The sequence below is a fragment of the Merops nubicus genome, unplaced genomic scaffold (assembly GCF_000691845.1).
Source record: "Merops nubicus isolate BGI_N331 unplaced genomic scaffold, ASM69184v1 scaffold6234, whole genome shotgun sequence".
Classification (NCBI taxonomy): Eukaryota; Metazoa; Chordata; class Aves; order Coraciiformes; family Meropidae; genus Merops; species Merops nubicus.
Genome location: NW_008604771.1, coordinates 1 through 20,223, shown reverse-complemented (window position 1 = coordinate 20,223; position 20,223 = coordinate 1). Strand labels below are relative to the sequence as shown.

At 43.9% G+C, this 20,223-nt stretch overlaps 1 protein-coding gene across 1 annotated transcript in view; it reads right to left on the bottom strand.

Moving 5' to 3' along the window:
* Window positions 1–20,219, bottom strand: part of ENPP6 (ectonucleotide pyrophosphatase/phosphodiesterase 6) — a gene marked incomplete at its 5' end in the record, with an annotated part of 29,816 nt that extends 9,597 nt beyond the window's left edge. The window contains 3 exons of the mRNA XM_008939108.1: window positions 3,281–3,392; window positions 9,490–9,669; window positions 20,036–20,219. Coding sequence (XP_008937356.1) covers window positions 3,281–3,392; window positions 9,490–9,669; window positions 20,036–20,219 — 476 coding nt within the window. The remainder of the gene's footprint in view (window positions 1–3,280; window positions 3,393–9,489; window positions 9,670–20,035) is intronic.
* Window positions 20,220–20,223: the final 4 nt, after the last annotated feature.

Sequence of the window (20,223 nt, the reverse complement as noted above, 5' to 3'; positions counted from 1 at the left end):
ATTATTATGCATAAGTTAATTTCTGAAATTTAGCTTGCAACTTCTGCATTGTATACACACTCACTGAACCTATGGAAACAGTTTTCTTCTGCTGCCATGCCTGCATTAATTAGCTACTTAGACTGCTTTGTGTCTTCTCACCTGTGACTATATGATCATTTTGATCAAGATGGAAGCTAAGAAAGGAATTTATTACATAAAACAAGGGGTCTTATTTAGGCTGTGATGAGATTTCTGAGGGAGGATTCAGTGCTGTAAGGATGAACCTTCAAACGTGCATGTGACTTCAACAGGACAAGCTCCAGATATGCAGAATGTTCAGGAGTTTGCAGGATTGAGTACAGCATATCTAGTGCTTGTAAGATCGAGTTTGACTTTGTTTCCATTTTTTGCCTGTTTCCTAAGAAAACTAGGTATCTCTGATCATGGCTTGCACTGGAGAATAAATCTGTTTCTCTAACTGTGTTAGACCTGTCTTCTTGCGTCACTGCTTTCAACAGAAATGGCTAAGGAAAGCTTCCTGAAGAAATCTGGACGGCATTGATTGCAATACCAAAAAGGGGATTATATTTTATCAACGCACTCTGAAAGCACCATGCAAGCTTCATGACACCTCTCTAGGAAGGCAGTTAGATCACAACAGCCCTTAAATTATAGTTGTGGAAAATACATAAGGGAGGTTTTAGTTTTACTTGCCAAAAACAGGTGCTTGACTTTGTTTTGAATACTTTGGTCTAAATAATGATGGCAAAGCACCTCTTTGAAAAGGCTGGAGAATATTCCTGAAGAATTATTTCCTTTGGTTGCAAAAGGAGCTCAGTGGCTCTCTGATGAGTTAGGTACTCCTGCCCTTGCAAAGGGCATTGATAAAACTCCCTTCCACCCTGGTGAGGTTAAGATAGGTCAGGATGTTCTGGTGCCCAAACTCAGGTTAACCCCCTAGGCCACAGTGCCACGATAAAGGGCTTACTCTCTCTACTCTGAACTCCCTGCAAGGTTTGCTAATGGTGGGAGCATAAGTGCAGTTCATTAACTACTAATACTTGCCATTAGGGCGACTGAGCAAGGCACTGCTCCAGGCAACAGAGAGTCCTTGCCACAGGCTGTTTTTCCACATATAGCTGATGCCAGCCTCAACCTAATGGGCTTTTTCAATTAGTTGGGGTGTTGAAAGGAAATGCAGTGCTTTTGCCAGCCTTTGAACAGCTTCAAGAGTCAGAAGCTCTTGCAAATGATGCAGATGGCAGTGAAACATGCCCAAGATTCTTCCACCCAGAGATGCTAAATCGTGCTAAACAAATACCCCTACAATAAAGGCATTTCAGAGACTTAACTTCTTCCGGGCTGGCCAAGCAACACTGAAAATTGTTTGCTAAATTTTAAAGAACTAAACAAAGAGGATGAAAGAGAGAAAGGATAAGGAAAACTTACCTGTGTTTTTTTTTAAGCCATTCACTCTCTACCCTGTTTTTTTACGTCCCTGAAGTACTTACACCCACAACTGATTATTAATTTTGTCCACGAATGTTCCTTTTTCCTCGCTCCTGCTTTGCTGCAGACAGGGCACTTAGTTTAAAGAAAAGGAACTCAGGCAGAAATTCAAGAGGGCTGGTGTGTAAGTGAACACTGGAGCCCTGAATTCCCGGAGCTCCAGCGCAGTCTGTAGGGTTTTGGCTCTCAGCAGGCTGTAGCCGGTGTTTGCTGCTGACATTGTGGTGGTAGGGATCTTTTGATTGCTTCAAATCAGCAGCTTTCACCTCTTGCAAGCTGCCCCACCGACACTGCTGTGTCCCTGCCCTTTTTTTTCCACCAAAGGCAGCAGCAACCAGCCTTGTGACTTGGGGTGAATTAGCTATTGAAACTTTTCCAATGGGCTCCAGCTACCTAAAAAAGCAGCTCAAAGGACTGGAGTTTTTAACAGTTTGTGCCTCGGCTTTACTCATGTTCACAATTACAGAGCTGCAACCCGTCCTGAGCAGCCTCGTGCGCCTTGCTTCACAGAAACCAGGCAGGGAGCTTCAAGCATATTCTGACCCATCACCAAACAATACTCAACCAAAAATCTTTCCATGGTAGTTCTGGGTTTCCACTAGAAGTCAGAGCTAGTGTCTGTATTCAGTTTTCCATTCTCTTTTTTATTCACTGAATTAAAAGTGTTGCAGAAGCTACAGAAAGCCTCTTGTGGCACATATGAACTCCCCATGTCACATGCAGATAACTTTCTTAAAATACAAGCTGAATCATTTCACATGTTTGGAGACAGTTTCTCCCTAAGCCCTGTGCTGTAAAAAAAGCACTGATTTGTGAGCATCTTTAGAGAAGGACCCAGTGTGCAACTGGGAGTAACATCTCCAGCAGCACTCTCATTGCTTTGGAGGTTTAATTTCAAGGACAAACAACACTCTACATTTGAATATGAAATTATTCAGATTTAAATCACTATGGTAGTTTTCAAGTAGCAAATCAGAAGTGCATCCCAGGATTCGGTAAATTACTGAACTGGCATGGTTTTAAAAGAGGAAGCTTAGTTATAGTAAGGTAAGGCGTTGGTTCTGCACATGGCAATGCAGTCTTCCCTGATTTCACAGAGTACATGAATGTGTCCCTTGTTAACATTTGGATGAGAGATGATGGAACTAGAAAGCTGGAGGTTAAGTATAAGTTTTTCATAGAAGCTGGCCGAGAGGTATATTCCCATCAGTTGCACTAGATGATCATTGTAGATCCTTTCCAACTGAACTATTCTACTCTATTCTATTCTATTCTATTCTATTCTATTCTATTCTATTCTAATATTTGTACGAAATGAACGCCTGCTCCAAAATCCTTGTGCCTGTGTTGTTCTGAAATGCAGAAGGAGCCAAAGCATTGGTTTCATAAAACAAGTGACCAGAGTTGAATTTCAGAACTTCCAAACACCCAGGAGCTCTGTCTAAATCCAAGCATTTCAAAGTCTGCTCTTGCAGGTCAGTGGACAGATATTCACGTACTGATCTTGAAGTTGTTTGATGCTGCATATTAAAAATCGTAAGTCAGGATGTCTCTTCTGTGTTGTAATCTACACTTGGAAAGACGAGCACATCTTTCCCTCCAGTCATAACGCAAGGGCCTATTTCTGTTCTGGTCATGTTGCTCTGACAGTACTACAAAGTAATCTCAGTCCCCAGCTTCCCACCTGGGAGACAATCCTCAGAATTTCCCTAGAGCAAGACTGATGGTCAATTCAAACACTCGTCCTTGAGAGAGGAAACCCCACACTGCAAGGAGTCTAGCAACGTACCTCAAAGACTCGAGAGCATCGTTGATGGCATCTGCAAAGTTCTTATTTGTTGGGACACTGAAGTACTCGCGGCAATAACTTGGTCTGACTCCAAGGATTTCGACCTCACAACCTACATGTGAAAAATGTGGTAAGCTCTGTTGTTTCACCTTGATCACGGACCCCACACAGTGGGGTCCAAGTTCACATGTGTAAATTCCCTATGACATGACTTACCTTATACCTCCCCTGCAGGAAGCCTTGTGGTTGGGAAGTAAAAAGGAGAAAGACAACGGCTTGATGAGTGCTTGTAGCAAACTATACATTAGATCCTTTTATTTCCCTCTCTAAAACGAAGGTCTCTGTGTGACCTTCTCACATTAAAACTCTTGATTCCCTTGTGACAGATGGTTTCCACCTACATTGCTACCTTGTTTTCATTTTAACTAAACTACTGCGGCCACACAGCCTCATTTCCAGGCTTCCAGCATAATAGATTTAGATATTGTTCCTTGAAAGTTCAGCAAATACTTTCCTGTTATACACACTGTATCTTACATCATAATATCCTCTATAAACCATATTTTATTATGTGATACTGGCACTTCACTATTAAATCTGTTTCCCAGAAGGTCTTATTAAAACAGCATACACCAATTAACTCTCTTGGTAACTTGCAGCCTTCCTTGCAAAATACAGTCTGTTTTGTGGCCCAGTATTTTATGGCAACAAATCCTATAGGAGAACATGGCCCTGAACACACAAAAATATGTTTTTGTGGGTTTTTCTGCCCTTTTGCTCTCTGGTTACTATGCTGCAGAATAACATGAATATTTAATGGAAGTGTACTTTCTGTCTTTTGAGAGCCCCAATGTCCTCCCATCACAGTTAGTAATTTTCTGGTGTATTCTTCAGACACAAGCAAAACAAAGAGATCTTTCGCAAAGTTTTCTTTGAATATAGCAATACAGTCAGGTCAAAAAGGCAATGCTAAGCCATAACCTGAATCTGCCTACATCTGGGTCCCTTTACTTCTTCTTTGGGATGAAAGGACTAAGCATTAAGGACTGAGATAAATTGACTCATTGCTTGGGGAGGAAGAAGGTTGCACAGGAGGTGCCAGTAGAGCGAGGGCACTAGAGCAAGCAGAGCTACTTTCATAGATGATTTAGTGTGGTTTGCTTACTGGGACACTCAGTAATGAAAATTTATCAGTGTCTTACATCTCAGCCTGCATGAGCTCATATCACTGAGGTGCACAGGGAAAAGCACACTGCTTGCAGGCTAAACTGGCTAAGACACTTCTGATTATGACTTTGCAGGAAAAGTTAGAAAAACTTCACTATTTAAGCTTAGGAAGTTCTTCAAAATCTTCACTGATTTGCAGAAACCCATATAAGTCAGATGGAGGTTTCCCTTTTCAAAAGTTAAAGAGCCCTAGCACACATGACAGATTCAGTCTCTTCACCCACTGGCCCATGGTAGTGGCTCTGAGGTCTCTATATTCTTTGTATGTTTCAAGGGACACCATCAGTTACGACTGTCTGCCAGAATTAATTATTTGCAATAATAAACAGAAAACGTAGCCAACTAATTTACTTTTCTGTAAAAAAATATTCACATAATTCTGAACCTTTAATATTTGTTTTGATAAAAATTGTAGGAGTGTATGATGGTGTTCATTTTTTGTTCTTCCCCTTTTGGCCCAAACTTACAAGATTTAATCCTTCCCTTTCTGCATGGAGATACTTTAGGCTAGGTGAACAGTCTGCAGATTACTTAACAAGAACTGACTCTCCATATGGTCCCACAGTAAAGCTTCTGCACTACACCTTCAAGAAATTATGTCATGCAACAGAGACAAGTCCCAGCTGCTACCTAATCAAATCATAACAAAAATGTATCCTGTGAATGACCTGAAGTCATCTCCAGGAAGCAGGAGCCCTTGCCCATGCCCTGACGGTGTGTAGCTTTAGTCTTTTTTATGATGCCCTGGGTGCTACCAATAGCAAAACATGGGCTTTTAGCTACCTCAGATGCTAGAGGTGGGCTGTAGTCCTCTGTTGGCTTTGCTAGTATTGCATGACTGAACTAGAAGTTCAGAGCCAATTTCTCTTCTGACACTTGAGTCTGAGAAAAGACTGGCTCCCAAGCCAGTCAAGAACACATTTGGAAACACCTGGTTCAGGTGGATGATTGCTCATAGCTAATGACTAATATGATGGTTTTGTCTTTTTTCCCCTCTTCAGATACTGACATCACACTATAATTTTCTCAGATAATGTTCCTTAGGATTACTCACAAGATAATTTTAACTAGATGCAATAACCTCTTGGGGATCTGGGATATTTTAGTTGCTGAGATATCTTTGCTGTTTCTAGGTTGTCAAGTGATGAGCATGACATAAAAGAGTACAGAGGCAGCAACAATTAGAAATCATTTTGGCCACTAAATATTAGTCTTCAAGAGTGCAGTTCATTGGCAGCAACACTAAAAATTCAGGCTGCTTAGATACCAAGAGTGTTCTTTTTCTTTTTTTTTTTTTTTTTTTTTTTTTTTTTTAGCCTCTGTGATGAACAGAACTTAAAGTTGGATTTTGATGTTAAGGCTTGTTACAATTCCAAAATACTAGCCATGAAGACTCTTTAATATTTGAATGCCATCTTGGTAGAAGCCAGGACAGATGGTAAATTTTCTCATTTAAATATCATGGGAAAGGAGATTTAAAATGTTTTAGAGGCAGACAAAGGGAATGTTATGTTTTTCATGGTTAAAGTACAAATAGATTCACTGTATTTACTCAGATGTAGTAGTAACCTTTCTGCAGTTTTGTATGATGGTAAACCTTTACTTACAAACTTGAACTACTGGAGCAGGAAGAAGGACTTCTCACTCAGTGATATATAGGCTCCTCTTTATCTATCTGACATGAAGACTCGAACCTCTGCCAGCTTTAAATTACATTTCCAAATATTGATTTAACAGTCGGACACTTCATGTCATAATAGAAGGTTTTGAAAACTTTCCAGACTAGCTCCATGGTCTGGTGAATGTTGTGTTTAAATGGCAACAAGTTTGGTTAAGTGTCCTTTTTTTCACCTCTTTCTCATTTTAGTGTTTAGAAAAGATGTCACTGCACTTCAGCTGCAGCTATTGCAGCAGTTCCAGCAGCTGAAGCAGGCTGCTGGAAAATTAAGGAAATTGAGGGTCTGGCGTGACATCACCCGCTGGGCTGAGCATGAGGAATGTTATAAATCTTGGACTTTGGTGGTACTTGTAGTCCTCTGGGGCTCCTCCATTCACAGCTCCAGTGCTCCAATAGGCAGCCTGGTTGTGAGTTTGTGCATTTCACCCCACTTATGGTTTAGCTGTTGTGTTTTACTTAGCAAACAGTCAGAGGATATGTGACTTTCCCTCCAGGAATGCTTTGAAGAGCAGAAACTGCCAAATAAATGCTGTGAAGAAAAGAGAAAAATGTCCCTACAAGCCAAGTGCTTATATTTTGGCAGAAGCAGTGGTTGGGACCCTCAGCACAGTGGTATTTTGGCTCCTCCGCTACTAGCGGCACAAGAGCTCAGATGAATTCTGCCCGTGAGCTGGTTTTGCTTTGCTTATATTGGGCTCACAGCTAAAGCTGTGATGGATGGGTGTTCACATCCAACAGTCCTCCTGCTCTGTTTCTCTGTTTGATGGGAGGTGGATTTTTTTCCTTTAAGCACAGACTATACAGGAGAGAGGAACACAGGGAAAAATACGAAGTGGGAGATTTTGAGTTCAGACTTTGTAAAGGTTGGAACTGGCTCTGAGGAGGGAGTGGTAGTGGTGTTAACCCACTGACTGGCATCACTGGAATCAGCTCACTAGCATTCACAGTGTGTTTCTGCTACATTTGATTGGTCTTGTTTGTCTTCACCAGTGGCTAGTGAGAAAATAGCATCTTCCAGTACAACATGTAATGAATTTGGCTGTACATTGCTGTTCCTATTAAGAGTGTCCCAGACTTTGCCTGTTTGGTTCTTCATTGGATTTGCAAGATTTGCAGCAGTATCATGTCAGGCTGGAAAGTTAACCACTAATAGCAGATCATATGCAGAGCCAATGTCTATGGGACCTCTACCCACCTTGGTTATTAAACCCTTACTTTTTCTTTAATTTTGTTTGATTTCATTCTCTAGTCAAATGTACTGTTAAGAATTAAAGCTTCAATGAAATAGACGTAGAATTTTTAGAAAAGTTTACATCATTTCTATGGAACTAGAAAACAATTTCAAAAAATCATATAGGGAAAATGTAATAAATACTATTGCATTTGGAGTAATGTCTGTTTACTCCAGTCACACCTGGAGTCCTACTGCAGCCCAACTGCCCTGCCTTTTGTTTCAGTAGTTCTATGTTGCACCCTGTTCCTTGACCTGTCCCTGACCCTGCATGGTCAATGTGTCCTTTGAGACCATGAACACCCTTAAAATAAGCATGTGCCTGAGCATTTGCTTAACTGAGGCCCTGATGGCTTTGCCAAAGGCCGTCTGTCACAGATAAATAATTAATGACAGACAGATGTACATGTCACAGTCCACAGCTAAAATATCAGATCCACGCAAAAATTCCCCCTCTGTCGTAAGACAGTCGGTGCATATGCTTGGGAACATAAGCCTTGGGAAAGGGGGGGCTCTAGGGTTCCTTGCAATTTTCCACTGGAAATAGTGGGCAGATAGGTGTGAAGGGTATACATATGTGTACAAGGATGCACACATATACACCTCACGTCTTCTCCCTGGAAGTCCAAAGGCACTTAATGGAGAGTGATACTGTTCTTTTGGATTTCAGTATCTCTCTGTAGACTGTTACCTCTATTCAGTGCGTAATTATACCTACTCATTGCAGTTACATTAGGAGTCAAAAATGAATAGTCTATAGAAACAGGTCTTTTTTGTAAATCTTTGGAAGGATTTCTACATTCTTGTATAATTTCTATATCCTACTATTTGCATTGCTGTTAGGTCACTTGGGTGATCTCCAAGAAGAAGAAGAACCTTTTTTTTGAGGGTTGATCCAAACCATTATATCTAGTCTGCAGTTCCAGTCTCTTTGACTGCCTTTCAGTCTCCAAGGCAATATTGTCACCTTCAGATCTTTTCACATTTCGGTATTGTAGAAACACTATGAATGGCTTTTCAAAGTTTTTCATCTTGGTTCATTCTTTCTTGCCTTTCCTGAGAAATGTGGCCTTTTTTCTTCATTAGCCACACGGCACAGTCGAAAGACTGTGACCCAGCACACGTGTTGGGATGCAGAGGTTGAGCTGGCTGGGAGCCCGCAGCACGAGTCAGCTGCTGCTGCCCTACCCACTGGCACTGGCTGTATTCTCTACAGCTCTTCTAGCACGGTCCTCTAGCCTACAGTTACACATAAGATGGTATTTGCATGCTACCTAGGTAGCAGAGTTAAAAGTTCAAAACACTGAGTTGTGAAGCTGGGTACCTTGCAAGAGATTTGGTCTGGGTGAACAGCTGGAAGATTTATTTCCATGTGGGTCCCTCAAACAACAGCCGAAGGGTATACTCATAGCTGTTAAAAAAGACTCATTCTTATACATCTGTAGAGATTTCAGTGATCCAATAGCCAGCTAATGAGGAACAGAAAGGCCAAGTTCTTCCAAATGAATGGCTCAGACTCAGATGCAGCTGGGACCTCAGCTGAGTTAACTATGGAGGACAAGAGTGCTTATGCCAGCTCACCAAATGATGCTTTGCGTTCAGCTGGAGTTTGCTGTCCCCACAGAGCAGGTCATCTTCTGCTCTCAGCTACTCATTTCCAGGTTAAAACCAAGCAAGCACTGAGGATGGTTACTGTTCAACTTTGATCAGTGACACGGTCTGCAGTGTTGCTCCACGAGCCATGCATGGAGCAACCATTCAGAACGCCAGAAGCCACAGGTGGGCAAGATCAACAAACAGTTGGTGGAGGAGAGGAGGCTCTGCAAGCCAGCACCCCCCTGAAAGTAACATCTGGTGGTAGTTACCTCCAACGACACTTCAGCCATTTCCTTTCTAAGCATATGCAAATTGGCATGGCCAAAGAGAAGATAATTCATTTCTGTGAGTGGTTAGTGAAGTACTCACAATTCTTGTCTCTATTTCAGAACTGTAGTAAAGACCTGTCTACAGTATATGGAGTGCTTAGATGTAAACATGCACTATTAAAATGGCAGCAATTTCTGACATACTAACCTGGCCAGTAGTACATGGAAACGTTCTTTTTTTCTTTCATCATTGTAACCCACAAGGGCTCCGATCCATTCCACCAGAGAGGCAGCAGGCTTTCTTTATTCACACCAATATCAAAAGATAAATTTGTCTTTTGGTCCCACATGTAGTTTCCAATCATCTGATGGACCTCACAGTGGCGACCTTTGGGAATGGAGAAAAAATACAGCTCAGTCAGATTGGTGTTTTCCAGCCGAAGGATGCCACCAGCACCACCACTGCTACCATCGCATCATCCAGCAAAGCAGCTGAAAAGTACTGATTTGAACTCAGGGACCTCTTAACTTGCAACTACTCATACGATTTTATTGACTCTGTTACCTTTAATTGAAGTTCTCTAGGTAGCTCTCTATCCTCCTCAGTTCAGGCACCTAAAAGTCAGTTGCTGAAGCTCTATTAAATGTAGAGAAAGATCAGGTCATTCACTTAGCTTCAGACAGCCAGCTTTTAGATAGCTGAAGCCAGAAAAAAACATGTACCTCATGAGGCACCCCACGATCTGCTCAACGTGCCGTACCCAGTCCACGCGCACAAACCACAGCAGTGGCACCCACAGGGGTGCCGCATGTTTGGCTGACACGTGGCTCCTTCTACACACAAAACACCTGCCAAGACTGAGGCCATTTTAATGTACCTGCCAGCACACAGACCCAGAGGTCTGCGGGAAGCAGGCTTTGAATGCGAAGGCATAAGAGCATGATCTGGAAACACAGAATAAAATTTGGGAGACTCACATTTCCCCTCTCCTTTATCCATAGGCCACATTGTAAGAAGCAAAAAACATTTTCAGCCCTCTTACTGAATCTTGTCAGCCCTTAGGCAACACCATATTACAAGAAACTGGCATATAATAGTATAAAAGCTGAGAGATATCTTCCACTTCTTGTCATTTTCAGAGGAGAAGATGCTGCATTTTAAGAGTTAATCTGCAGGAGAGTTAATAAAAGTGGGAAAAGAAAGGTTGAAGATTAATTTGTACCAGGAGTTCATGATCTCCATATCTTAAGAAGCAGTGACTTGATACATGTGTGAGACACTGTCATCATTAGCTGGTGAGTCACGATATTGCAAGGATCCAGATAACAGGCTTTGATTATTGTAAGACTGAGCATGGTGATCAGAACTGAAATAACCTTGGTATGCTTGTTTAGAAAAGGTGTTATTTTGAGCAGACAACTCTGTATACTTTGGGTATGTGACGTTGAAAAGGACTTTGAATTCTCCTTTCCTAATACGAAGTATTCCAATTACACAAAACATTTCCTCCTCCCCAGCAGAGAAAAGCAGTTCCAATTTGTGGCAGTCGCTATTTACCATATTAAACCAAACAGGTTTAATACAGGAGAACTGGTGGGTTGGATGGGCAGTAATCCGTCCTCTTTAAGCTGTCAAGTGTTTTTGTCGCTGTAAGTCTCAAGAGAGCTAGAAGGAACCTTCTAGAAGTCCATCAAAAATGCAGCCTTCCTACTTGGGAGACAACCCTGTCTCTTTATCTTCTTGAAGCCCATGTACTCCTGAGCATGTATCAACCTGCTAAACTGCAGGCAGGCAACTGGTGCCAGCCTGGGACACCTGCAGGTCAGTGCTGAAGTTGTTAGTGCCCATATTTGTATGATATATAGCATAGTCTTCATAGAGAAACAATGAACTCCAGCTGCTCCTGATGTGAGCTTTGTATAGGAGTTAAGGTCTGCTGTCAGTTTGCCCACCTCTTTAAGGAACAGAATTGAGATTGTTCCCTGTAGTGGTGTTGGGGAGTTTAGTGAGCTATGTACACTAATACAGAGGACAGTATTCTTCTGATCTCCACATCAGACAAGTTCATTCTTCTGTGGACTCCACCTCTCATTTTATATTGAAAAAGAGGCCTCGAAGTCTGTTTTCATTACAGACATCCGTGGTTCACAGGGCCGGAAGGTAAGATCAGATGAGCAGACACAAAAAGAAATGACCATTTAATGCTGCCTGGAGCCATTCATGTCTGCTTACCTGAAGCCTGTCCCAGAAAGACCTTAGAACTCCTTAGGAGACATAAACAACCAAATAATCAAACTCTTTCTTGAGCTGCACATCATCAGTAAACATTGTTTAAAACATATGCCTGGTGTCTAAGCTTAGTTTTTACCTTTGTTAATCTTTGTTCACCTTCAGTTGTGGCTATTCTGTGCCTTGCTCACTAGATTAAAAAGCCCTGCAATAGCTGGCATTTCTGACCCCCAAAAGACACTCATACACAGAGTTAAGGTCACTTTTCAAACTTCTTTTAGGTCACCTGTACAACCTCAGTCCTTTACATCCCCTATTGTAACTTATTTTCCTCAGCCTCAGAAACTGACCTTTGGTGATCTCCTTTTTAATGATTATCAGAAGAGCAACATCACGTTTGACAGTCAGCATGACACGTGGAATTTATTATTGCTTCCATTACTTCAGCTTTCCTCTGTAATCAAATCTTATCTTAAGAGTTTCAAAAGTAGAAACAGGGCAAGAAGCAGTTTCAGCACACAGATGTCATTATTCAAACTCATTGCAATTGCAATGAAAAGCACCCCTTCCTCAAGCAAGAGAGGGAAACAAAGAGGGTGTAGTTCCCAGGACTATGATAACTGCTGTATCCTCCTGGAAGAAAGCCAGCAAAAAGCATTTGCAAGTCTGCGTGCTGCGGCCTACTTGGACACTACACCTCTTACAGCACTGGCTTTGTCTAAAGCACATTCCCATGTCTCCAGGCACTTTTGTCAGCATTCAAATGAATCTATGCAAAACAGAGATGAAATTTTAAAAATAAAACTAAAAAAAAATCCAAAACCAAAAAATCCAAACCACAACAAAACCTGCAATCACTTGGCCACCCACAACAACATCAGAGCAATGCTGAGTGCTGTGCACCCTATATTAACCGAATGCAAGATATGGAAACCAGAGTGTGTGCTCCTGTAGCATTTGCTACAGGAACGACCTCTTCTTTCTTTGGTGGTCTTTTGCTGGCTGCAAGGACAGTGTGTGGGATCACTGGTAGGCACAGTATACCACAGAAGGTGCACATCCATCTAAATGGACAAAAGAAAATGCTTTCCTGAGACGCTTGGTGTTGTTTTTTTTTTAAGACAGGCCGCATGTGGCAGATGCACAATGTTATGTCTGTGGTGCTGGGCAACAAAACAGAGGTAAACTGTCACTGCACTGAGCAAATCAGGCTTATCCCACAGTGTGTATATTAGCCAACACAGCAAAGGTACCACAATCTGTGCCCACCTGGCGTCGACCAGATGACAAACGCAAGTACACGCCTCTAGCTAAACGTACTGCAATACGTGATGTTATGTGCACATCTCGCCACTATGGTGAGTCCTTTCCTCCCACGTCCCACCACAATGTCCTACCATGATGTACCCACTCCCTGGAAATTGACAGGAGCCAGGAGGGCAGATGCAAGGACAGGCTGTCTATAAAAGCTGGGGAAGGGTCAAGTTCCTCCATGCAAACAGCCGCATACACATAAGGTAGGCAGGTTTTAAAAACCCAAGTGAGACATGCAATGCCCTTTCTCCCCTTCCCACAATGTCTTTCCTCTGCTATTCCCTTGCTCACCTAAATGCTGATTCAGACCTGGTGATTTATTAGGTCCTTACCCCACTTCCAGCCCCCCTGGAGATCTGCTGGATGACTTGCCCTGGGAAATGATTTAGTCATGCTGCCTGCCATGAGGAGGAAGAGAGCATGACTTTAAAGTCTCCAGCACTGCATTCCCACTGTGAAGCAGATATTGTTGTGTTGCCATGGCCAAGGACTGAACCCAGCCTCCCGTGTGCAGACCATCCTGAAGGTCCCAGCTCTGCCTGCTTTGATATATGCTCTGCTCCTCCCCTGCAGGCTCTCATCTGCCCTGCTTTGAAAAGAAAAACCATGAGGAAAAAAAACAAAACCTTAAGAGGCCTGGAGAAGAAGAGGGCTCATGAGAAGTCAGGGGGGAGTGCTGATCTGGGCAAAGTGGCCCTGCCATCTGCAGGCCCCCAGGCAAAAACAGTACCTGCAAGATGTGCAAGGACAGTTTCTGCTCCCAGAAGATCTTGCTGGCAAAGTCTTTCCAATATTTTATGACCTCAAATACCAGATAGATCCAAAGCAGAAACACCTTAGCTTATGTCAGGCAAGACTTTGCAATCCAAGAACGGTCACATCAAAAGGCACAGAAAAATCTCTGCTGTACACAGCATTACCTCTTCTTCCTGAAGGGGATTGATCTAACAAGAGTGTGAAACTCTTAATTTAATGCTTTCATAATGAGGCCAGGGCTGTGGTACACAAGAATTGCTTCCAAAGCATCCAGCTTAGGCTTTGCAGACGCTTGCTTGTGCAGGAAGGCAGGTCTTGTGTCCCTGGAAGTTTTCTGTTCATCAGCTGTAACTTCAGCTCTGGGCAAAGAAATACCTTGATACAAGAAAGTCCACTTACTGCTGCTAATAGCCAGTAGCAGGTATACTAGTGAGCTGAGAGTTTGTAGCTAGTAAGAAAGAAAAAAACTCTGTGCTTCAGTTTGTAGCATAGGAACTTGTTTCTGTTCTCTACTTTGAAAGTGTTTCCTTTTTTTTTTTTTTAACTGGTAGAAAGCAAACACAGATTTTTACAACATTCTGTGTACACATGAAAGAGAAAAATCTTGGCAATTGGCATTGCAGCTTTTCTGCAGGCAATGAGTAAACAAAGCAGGATGAAGAATGGGAAAATGAAAAACCCTCCTGGTTTCCACTCTCTTCTCCAGCACGTCCTTGCTAGGATAGAACCCCTTCCCTGCCAGTAAATAGTATTACCACAGACTTCTTTGTTCTCTTTTGCTTCCCAACACAGAGTTTTAGAATTGGAAAGTTACTGAATCCAAGTAAAAAGAAAAGACTACAGATTTAAAAACTGCATGTCATGAACAGAATCTTTTCAGTTTTTGCTGTTGTGGTGATTAATCATCTATGGTAATTAAAAGAGAAGAAAGAATCAAAAATCCTGTTTCCATTCCCTTGTCACTTGTTATGCTGTTTGTGTTCTTCTGGCTTTTTTCTCAGTTTGGACAGTGAAGTTGAGATAGTTTCAGTTCATGTGTACTGATAATAAATTTCTCTGGTGTACTCCTATCCCTCCATTTTTATGCCTTGGACAGTATGCAGGTAGTTAAAAACTTGCTTAACTGCTAAACAGAAAGTGTCAGCATCATTTCCTGGACCAGGCTGGAGTCTGAATACTGTTAACTAGGCAGCAGAAAAGAGGCATCTGCTAGAGATCACCAGGCAGGGCTTCCTCTGGGTACCGAGTGGACAGAGAGTGGAGATGCTGGGCTGTAAACCAGGAGAGCTCAGAGCTCTCACAGCAAATAATAAATGATCTAGCATTTGTGCACATCAGCCAGACCACAGAGGACACCATTTGCTACCAGAAAACATGGAATAAATGGGGTGCTGTGTATGTTGAGATTTGCTGTGCTCAGGGGAAACCAGAAGAAGACTGGTTGTTCATCAGACCACAACATCACCCACCAAAACCCCTTGGCAGTCAAGAATGCCAACATTGAGAGTGAGGAGTGGAGGAAGGACAACAGAAACACAGAAGATAGGGGAAACATTAAGTCTGGCAGAGTAGATCTTGACTGTCACCCACCCTTGGGACCTCTGCCACGGTGTCACTCTCCCTCCTGCCATGCGGAGGAGAAGGCAACAGCACACGCAGGGCTGAGCTGCAGCGCCTGGGAGAACACCATGCACCACCCCTGGATTTTACAGGAGCCCCAGATGTGCTGTCGCCGAGCCACAGCAGGTGTGGGACAGCCCTGCAAAGACCACAGCCCTCACCTTGGGTGCAGGAGACTGAAATGTCCTCTGATCAACCGCCTCCTCCATCCCAAAACCTTCATGGCACCTCACAGAAGGATATAAGAGCGTGTCCTATTCCAAAGAGGACATGGAGGCCCCTCACTGGCTCCTCTCCAAGCAGCTCTCCACCTGCCCACCACTCTGGGAGCAGGGACTCCCTCTGCGTCACATAGAGGCCAAAAGAAATACGTCTCTTGGACACGGGGCTGCACAGCTGACCAGGCTGTAGGCACGTTCTTGCAGAGGATCTGCCAGAAAAGGCCTCCTTTGTTGTTAGAATCTTGGAAAAGAAATCCTCCCAGGGTTTCCAGCTCAGACATGATAATGCCCACCGGTATTTATGCTGGCTGGGGCTCAAAACGTGAGTGGCCCCTGCATGGCCTGAGCTGGGAGGGGCCTCCAGGGGAGCTGGAATGCAGGCAGGGTCCTCCAGCACCCCCCCATTGCCTGTGGGCTGGCAGGTGAGGGAGACCTAAACCCATCAGCATGAGCAGCTTTTCTCAAGAGATACAGCATGAAGGAAGCTCTGAAGCTGTAACTCATGCTTGCAGCAGTTATGGGGGAGACCTCAGACTTTCCGTTTAGCTTGGCACAAGAGCTCCCTGCAGAGCCAGGCCATGTCAGGGAAAGGGAAAAATTAAAAACTCCCCACAGGATAAAAACCTGATGTGGCTTGTAGTCTTAACTTCTTTCTTTGCAAAGCAAACAGCACACGGTGTGATTAAGTGAGCCTTTTGGGATACGCATATTTGGACTCCTTCTTCCCTCCCTTGCTAAGCCCAGGCTGAGCTCCACAAAGCTCTCTCAAACACACGTGCAACAGCAACAGCTCCTTTTACATAATTTGCCATTTTATGTCATGCCTTTCAGGTCAACAATGGCAATATCCTCACTGGACTGTGCAGAGCTAGGACACGGGGCAGGATTCAGCCTGGCAGCTCAAAAAACTACCCACCCGACTCAGGAACCAGTCTTTATGCCACTGTGGAAGCCAAAACTGAGAAAGGTGGCATGATTGAAGTTGTTAGAGGAGATTCTTGTCAAAGAGTGGGATTTTAAACTGGTACGTCCTTGGGCTACCTTGCACACCATCAGATTTTCCCAATAGACATAAACTGTTGACCAAGCCTGGGACTAAGTCTGAATAGATTGCTGCACCTAGATTCCTCTCTGAGCAGGAGTTTAGAAAGCTAGAGTGTTCATTCTGAACATTATGACTCAATGAGAGGACCTCCCTTCCCCTTTTGTGTCTCTGGTCTCTGTATTAATAACTCTAGTTTTGTTCTAACTCTATTTTCCTTTGTATGTTTTATGTTTCTTCCACATGGCAAGTAACAGAGTGCACCTCGCTGTAGAGCTCTGCTAAGTTGCTCTTCTACAAGTTCACATTAAAATAACTTTGGCCGATACCTTTGATAGCGATTTGTTAAGTGATTTAAAACACTCATCTGTGACAGTCAGTTATGGTTGCATCTATTCAGGTATAGCTTTGAAAAGCTCAGTAAACTTGTTATTTCTTGTGAATATGAAATTCAGTTAGCCTGCCCTCTTGGAAACCTCAGCCAAGTGACTAAAAGGTCGTGAAGAAGATGGGACGGCTATGCTGCATGCCACTGCTTGCTAGCTGCCCGTTGTGGAGGGAAGCTACCTTCTGGCATGGCTGATGGGGGCAGTTATGGCATCTGCACTGAGGTGTGGCGGGGCAGATGCTGCCGACCTCCATCTGCAGCTCTGGGCAGAAGGAGGAGGCAAGTTCAGATTTGGGGGGACTGACCTCTCCCAATGGTGATGGTGTCCAAGGGGCAGAGTCCACTGTCTTCCTCCAAAGCCACTGAAATGAGGGAGCACATCCTCCATAACAACTACTCACCCCCAGAATCATGAATCACAGAATGGCTTAGGTTGGAAGGGACCCTACAGATCATCTAATCCAACCTCCCTGCCATGAGCAGGGATGCTTTCAACTGGTCTAGGTTGCTCAAGGCCTCATCCAACATGGCCTTGAACACCTCCAGGGAGGGAGCATCCACAGTCTCTCTGGGCAATCTATTCCAGAGTCTCACCACCCTCGTACTGAAGAACTTGAGCAAATGCTGAGTGAAGGACAGTATGTAGAAAGGGGAGGCCTCACTCACACAAATGGATAGAGGCAAGAGGAAAGTACACGCCAACTGCAGCATTCTCATGCACATGCTGTTCTAGACTGGGCAGCTCTGGTATGCTCCTGAATGGATGTGGAGCCACAAGACCTTGTGAACAAGCAGGAAAGGAAGGGTTGGGAGTGCTTTACCCAAAAAAGTGATGAGATAGAACAAACAAGTCAGGAGTTGGAGTGTGCAGGTGGGGCCAGAAACAACTTAAGCTGATTTAACTCAAAAAAAAAGCCAATATATTATGAAACCACACTCAGAGATGCTAAAATGTGGCAACGAGTTCCTCAACAGCTATGATGTGGCAGTTCAGGACAGGACTTCCCATTTCCCAGAAGAAACTGTGGCAGCATTTAAGTCCCATACGTCCCAGTTGCAAATGGAAGCAAAGCCAGTTGCAGTTGCCCCTGCAGTGGAGAAACCTGGCTGGTGAGCAGCGACGTGAGCTCTCCCACGCCCGCACAGCGGCGGGGGGGGGGAAACAGCAGACAGTACCCTGCCTGTCCCTGAGCAGCTCACCACAGTGCGGTGCTCGTGTCACTCTGCCATGCTACGCTTTTCCCAAACCCTGTCAAACGTTCCCAACTGAAAATGCACAGACTGAACACAGCTAATGCTCTATCTGCCGCGTGCCCCGCGCTCCTAACCCCACCATCACCTAAAATGTGACACGTCCTTTCTGTGGACACTACACCGTGGCACTGGGAATAAGAACAGTGCAGCCATGAGATTTACTCTGCTGTCACGTCAGGGCACAGCCATGGGGTACACTAACACCTCAAGGGCTCAAGTGCAGTCTTAGATCTTCCTTTGGGCATGTTTATCACCTGAACTTGGTCCTCAGTTCATTCCTGGCCTATTTAACACTGCTGTGACTCATGTGCTGCAAAGGTGAATTGTTATTTGCAGTTAAGTTGTATTTGCGCCGAGATCCTCAACATGAAGGCCAGGAGACTTGCAAGAAGAGTTGAGCTTGGTCTCATAGATTGTCTCCTTGCTTCAAGCTGGGGTGTTGGAACTCTGGTACCCTAAAAATGTGAAAAGTCTAGTAGTGGTGTTTCATCATCTAAAACAAAATTCCTTCTCTGTGAGTACAAAATAGGGTGCTTTCAAAACTCTTCAGATGGCTGATTATAGACTTCACTCTACGGGCGCACACACAGAATAGCAGTGATGACTAAATGTGGTAAGGAGCAAAAGCAGTCACTTTCCCTCTTTAACAACTCCATCCAAAGGCTTTTTCCACACATGATGTGTTAAGCTGGTTTGCCCACATACACATAAAAGCACGGTCTGGAGTGGAACAACACCTCTATTTTTCAGTCATGGCTTTTGCTCTGCACTGGCACTAAGCCATTAAAAAAAAAAAAAAACAACTTTGGTGCTTTATACTCTTTTCTGTTCAGAGATGAGCAAGAAAAAGACGTTTTGCTTGAGAGAGAGGGAAGAAGGGGTTAAGCGGTTTCAAAACAAGCTGGGCACAACTGATGACAGCTTTTTGTCTTACAATGGCATCTCTTTGCTTTCCCAGCCAGTCCATGGGCACTGGGCATTGTATTGTTTGGAAGACAGCAGAAAATACCACATGTCTTAGGAGAAGACAGATTTTCTCACTCTTCCTCATTAGTTGGAAGGTCTTGTTTGCTAAATAACCCCAGAGAAATAGCCAGTTGGAAACTCCAGAAAAACTTTTCTGTTTGGTGGGTTTTTCACTTAACTGTTGCTTCCAGGGTGTCTCTCTGTGATGGAAATGGGACGGTTGTCTCTATGCACCTGCCTAGGGTCACTGTAATCCTGTGTTGCACTGCTTAGACTTAAAGCAAACCAGCATCATGAAAACAATTACTATCTTTTCATTTTTCTGAAAGCCTCTCTTTCAGAAAAACTGTAGGGGAGCAAAAGCAAAAATCTTTAATGTTTTGTATTTGCTACTTCAGATTATTACATATATGAGGACTTAAGGCAACTTAAAACGGGGATCTGTGAAAGAAGAAAGTGTGTTAAGTTTAGAAAGAAATTTTATGGTGAACTTCCCAGAACAGACCTACTGACTGATAGTAAGTTCTTATCTCATCCACCCTCAGTTTACATGCCTTTTTATTAACCTGAAAGGCTCTGAGAAGGCTCTGTATTAATTTTCTGTGCGTTTCCCACCCATTTTTATGTTCTACACGCAGTAGGCCCCTTCAGTGCTCCCACCAGGGAGCCCTGGATGGCTGTGCTCTTGCCGTGGCAGCAAGCAGGGACGCAGAAGCACCGTGGGAGAGCAAAGGGGAACTTCAAAAATCAGCTCCAAGTGGCATTTCCAAGTTGATAAAAGGTTTTAGACGAGCAACACTAAGCTGTAAGGGCACAGTGCTTTTAAACGGCCAGGTGACAGCACGACGTGTGTTACCTTCACATCATCTTTGGAAGTACAAATCACGAGGAGCTGCCCTCCACTTCAGCCCGGGGAGCTGGCAGCTCTGAGGAGCATCCTGGCACAGAAACGCGAGTACCCACCTGTCATCAGCGTGTAGTAATTCGGATAGGAGAGACTGGGGAAGTCCGGCGTCATGTAATCCACCTTCACCCCCATGTTCACGATGTCCCGAAAGCCCGGCAGATCCTCCAACTCGCCGTCGTCGATGTAGTCGAAGCGAAAGCCGTCGAGCAGGAACACCAGGAGCTTGCGGGGGCCCGAGAGGGCG